At 37.5% G+C, this 4,480-nt stretch overlaps 3 protein-coding genes across 3 annotated transcripts; 1 reads left to right on the forward strand and 2 right to left on the reverse strand.

Annotated features, from left to right (window-relative positions):
- Positions 1-3: 3 nt before the first annotated feature.
- Positions 4-1,749, reverse strand: FDP41_007042 (uncharacterized protein; the record flags this gene model as incomplete). The annotated part of the gene is made up of 2 exons (XM_044710744.1): positions 4-1,524; positions 1,657-1,749. 2 exons carry the CDS (start codon positions 1,747-1,749, stop codon positions 4-6), a joined length of 1,614 nt encoding a protein of 537 aa, XP_044558671.1.
- Positions 1,750-2,391: 642 nt separating this feature from the next.
- On the forward strand, positions 2,392-3,250 carry FDP41_007043 (uncharacterized protein; the record flags this gene model as incomplete). Its single annotated transcript, XM_044710745.1, has 2 exons — positions 2,392-2,536; positions 2,865-3,250. The coding sequence occupies 2 exons, from the start codon at positions 2,392-2,394 to the stop codon at positions 3,248-3,250; spliced, it is 531 nt and encodes a 176-aa protein (XP_044558672.1).
- Positions 3,251-3,350: 100 nt separating this feature from the next.
- FDP41_007044 (uncharacterized protein) lies at positions 3,351-4,468 on the reverse strand (the record flags this gene model as incomplete). The annotated part of the gene is made up of 2 exons (XM_044710746.1): positions 3,351-3,842; positions 4,001-4,468. 2 exons carry the CDS (start codon positions 4,466-4,468, stop codon positions 3,351-3,353), a joined length of 960 nt encoding a protein of 319 aa, XP_044558673.1.
- Positions 4,469-4,480: the final 12 nt, after the last annotated feature.

A 4,480-nucleotide genomic window follows, 5' to 3' on the forward strand; every position in this document is an offset into this window, starting at 1 on the left:
TTTTTAGAATTGAGTGCTTTGGTTGATAATGACATCATCAATCTTCAAAATCATCTTTACAACTTGAGTAGCAAGTCTTAATTGTTGTTGCTTTCCTGCCAATGTTTCGAACACTCCTTGTTCCTTCATGTCTCTAGTACCTCTATTCATACAATCAACACCTAGACGTGGATTCTTCTTCTCCAATTGCTCAACCTTAACATTGGAGACACACTCAATGGAGTTATAACCACTGTTTTGAGCAAGAGCGAGAGGAACAAACTCCAATGCATCTGCAAAGGCTCTGATAGCATATTGGTCAACATTGGTAACCTTATCTGCTTCATCTTGTAATCTTAAGGAACAAGCCAACTCTGCTGAACCACCTCCATAAACAATTCTGTTATCTCTTACCAAGTTTCTAACCACACACAAAGCATCATGGATAGATCTCTTAGCTTCATCAATAATCATTCTGTTACCACCCCTGATAAATATAGTAACTGCTTTCGTGTTTGCACAATTCTCAATGAAAATCATCTTGTCTGAAGTGGTACCAAAAGTAACTTCTCGCACTCTACCTGCTGAACCGAGTTTTTCAGAGCTCAATTCTTCAAATCTTGGGATGATTCTACCACCAGTAGCAATAGCAATCAATTCAATCTCAACACCACCAACCCAACGAACTGCTGGAAGTTGATTTTGCAAAAGTAAGTGATTGGCCTCATCGTCAAATCCCCATTGGCAAATAATCAAGTTTGCTCCAGAGTCTTTACATCTCTTCACTTGATCGATGAAATAGTTTTGTTCAATCTCATATAAAGTATTGTACTTTTCAACAGTGTCAATTTCAACAGTTCCCTTGTTCTTTGTCTTTGGAGGTTCGAATGGGCAAGTCAAGATTGCAATCTTGGCATTTTCAATTTCTTTCACCATTTGAGGATGACTCATTTCCTTGTCGACAACAATACCGTCAACAAGTTGTGAATCCTCGAGTTTACCACCTGTCTTTCCTTCCACTTTGATTAAATCTAAATTGACGTCCTTTCTATCAATATCTGCAACACTCATAACAGCATCAACACACATCTTGGCAAACTTTTCTCTGAATTTGTTAATAATCTTAGAGTTCAAAGTAGTGGAAGCAGTCTTCAACAATGGTTCAAGATTATCTTTAGAAAATTCAAGTCTATCACAAATTCTTTCCAACTCTTCACAAGCAATATCAGCTGCCTTTTCATAACCATCAGAAATCTTTGTTGGGTGAATACCTCGATCGAGTAATTCCAAAGACTTTTCAAGTAAAGCTCCAGCTAATACAACAACACCAGTGGTACCATCTCCAATCTCATCATCTTGTGATTGTGAGAGTTCAACGAGGAGTTTTGCAACTTGGTGGTTGACTTGCATTTTCTCGAGAATAGTTGCACCGTCGTTAGTGACTGTAACATCACCATCGGGACTCACTAACATCTTATCCATACCCCTAGGCCCGAGAGATGTCTTTAGTGTATTTACAACTTTGATAGCTGAATAAATATTGGACTAAACAGCAAATGATGAGTGAATGGAGTTGTGGTTGTGTGGTCATGATGATGATGTGAGTGTTTTGTATAAGTATTTTGGAATAAAATTGTGTGATGAGAGATTACGTTTTGTAATAATCCTACAACCTACCTTTATAGCATCAACACCCTTTAGTCTTTGTTTCTTGTCTTGTTCTCGCAGGATGATGAATGGTCTGCCGAATTCGTCGTATACAAGGCTCATGTTGATGGTCGGGAGATGGATTTGTGAAGACTGAAAGGGATATTTTTTGTTGTTGTAGGCAAGCTTTCCGAGCTTCGGTAGAGGCTTCCTTTCTCTACTGCTTCGGTTCCTTTGCTTTGTAAAAAACAAAATGTCAGCCTCAAACAAGAATACGCTGTCTGAGCTGAGGAATCTTCTTCAAGAATTTCAAACGTGCAGTAAGTCAATTATATTTGTTTTTAGCAAAGTCCTAAAATATTCTTGCATCAGGCGAAACTCTTGATGAAATAATTGAGAAGGAGAAGAAGTAAGTCCCTTCTTTCGTTTTGAGTAGCATCATTGAAATAATGTTGAAGGCTTCATCAATCTTCTTCCATAATGCAGTTTGGGATTCATCATTGCCAAATTCAAATAGAGAAATATTTGAGCGAAAAATTACCTCTTCGCAGGAGATACAACTCCAACGAAGGGTATTGCAACTCGGCAGCATCTTGCAAGAAGTAAATCTTTTAGTACCATTTACTTTGGTTGTTCATCAAAAGATCATCATGCACCCTTGATTGCTAGAGCTGTCCAATAAATTTTTGTAAACGCTCTGCTCGCTGAATGACGTGTTGTTGCTTTCAGCTCAAAATTTTTCAAAACAAAAATCAAAGCATAAAAATGGCCACAAAACAACAATCAAAGAAGGAGGACGATAAAATTTTGAGTCAATTCGTGAAAGAAGCTAAAAGAGAAAGAACGATTGATACAAGCAAGAACTTTTTCTTTTACTTTGTAGCTTTGTTGACTACATTCTTACCATCATGTTAGTATTGCTTTTGTTTTTGCGATCGTGTTGTTTTTACCAATTTTTGATTTTTCTGGCACGTTCAATGGTTTTGGTGTTGACTTGTGTGCATCAATCTCTTGATTTGATCGAAATTGAAACAAACATCAACAAAATTATATAATGCCTTTCTCATCGTTCAACATTTTAACTACAACATTACCCATCAACAACAACCACAATTACACTCCTTGTCATCGTATCGCTGTACCATCATCATCACCATCATCATCACCATCATCATCACCATCATCAATACCATCATCAATAACAATAATAATTTCTTCTTCTTCTTTCCTAAACATAGATCTTTTCCAAGGAGTTTTGAATTTGGAATTTTCAGGAGCTACCATTGTTCTCTATCTTGCTGTTTCGAGCGCTTCAGCTTACTTCCTCTCTAAAGCCTATGTTTTCTACTATTTACGTAAGAAACCAGTTTTGAGTGATTCCTATGAAAAGGTTCTCTCTTCCTCAAAGGGAGCCATCAAGAAAGGATTGGGTGAAAAGGAAAAGTTGGCCGATTTGGGTGCTACCGGACATGCTTTGTTCATTTCCAATGTCATCTTCTTTGCAATTGCCTTGTTCTTGAGCTTCTACTCTTTGAAGAGGCTTGATGTCCGTATTAATTATATTGCTTCATTGACATTGGCTTCTTTGGCTACCAATTACATTTCAAAGCCAAGAAACAAGTAAATGTATTGATAGATGATACTATAAGTAGTCATTAGTATTAAACACTAAAGAAATTAAATTTATAAATTATATCATCATCTCGAGAATCAATGTTTTGGAATTATTCGTCTTCCTCTTCGGATTGTGGAGCTTTGTCTTCGTTGGTTGCCTCTTCTTCGGAATTTGGAGAGGTTGGTAGATTCTCATTGTTCGCCTCTTCTTCTTCATCTTCGTCCTCATCATCAATTCTCTTCTTCTTTGTTGAAGGTTGATGTTGTTCATCTGTTGCTGCTTCTTCGTCAATACCTAATCTGACTTCCTCTTCGGAATCTTCACCATTGCGTTGTTGAGCTTCTTCCATGTCTTGGTCGCCACCTTCTTCGTCCTCGTTAGATCTTGAACCCTTAGTGTATCCAGAAGAGCTTGAAGCTTTGGTTTGGAATTCATCCACACGTGACAACACATTTTGCATGTCTTCGAATGGAACATCTTCGTCCTCATTACCCTTGGCTGCCAATTTAACTTTTGTGAATACTCTACGTTTTCTCTTCTTTGCAACCACCTTAAAGTTAACTCCTTCCTTGATGAAGGTGTAAAACATTTTGAGTTGTCTCTATCAAATTTCATGGCAACACATGGTTCAATTTCAGCTTGAGACATTTTGTCACGGGCAAGCAGACGGTTTGCCAATTTGAATCTTTGTTGATTCTCGGCAGACATATTCACACTACATAAATTCTTCTCATAGATTGTACCAGTGTATTCACGAACCATTTCAACAATATTTCCAACATTCTTTGAAGGGTCGAGAACAGCATCTTCATCTTGAGTAGAGGCAGATACCGGAACATAATATTGTGCACAATCTACAAATCTATCATCATTGGTCTTTTCAGAGTCAATAATATCTTCAGTTGGCCTAATAAGTAATAATGAATCACTTGCATCCTTAGGTGTTAACTCAGATTGATGTTTGCGACCTCTCTTTCCTAGCAAATAATGGTTATCACTTCCAAAGTTAACTGCTAAATAATTTGTATTCATTGTGTCCATATCAGGGAGAAGAGAGAAGCAAGCAACAGCTTTTGACTTTCCACCTCCAGGTAAAGTTTTGCAAAGAGTACCTGCAGCAAACATTTCATCCAATTGTTTTGCCTTCTCAAATCTAAGTTTTTCTTCTTCTCTTCGAGAAATGGTTCTTCCTTTGATTTTCACAACCTTTTCTTCGGTAGCCATCATTTCATCCTTTCC

The sequence above is a fragment of the Naegleria fowleri genome, assembly GCF_008403515.1.
Source record: "Naegleria fowleri strain ATCC 30894 chromosome Unknown tig57, whole genome shotgun sequence".
NCBI lineage: Eukaryota > Heterolobosea > Eutetramitea > Acrasida > Naegleriidae > Naegleria > Naegleria fowleri.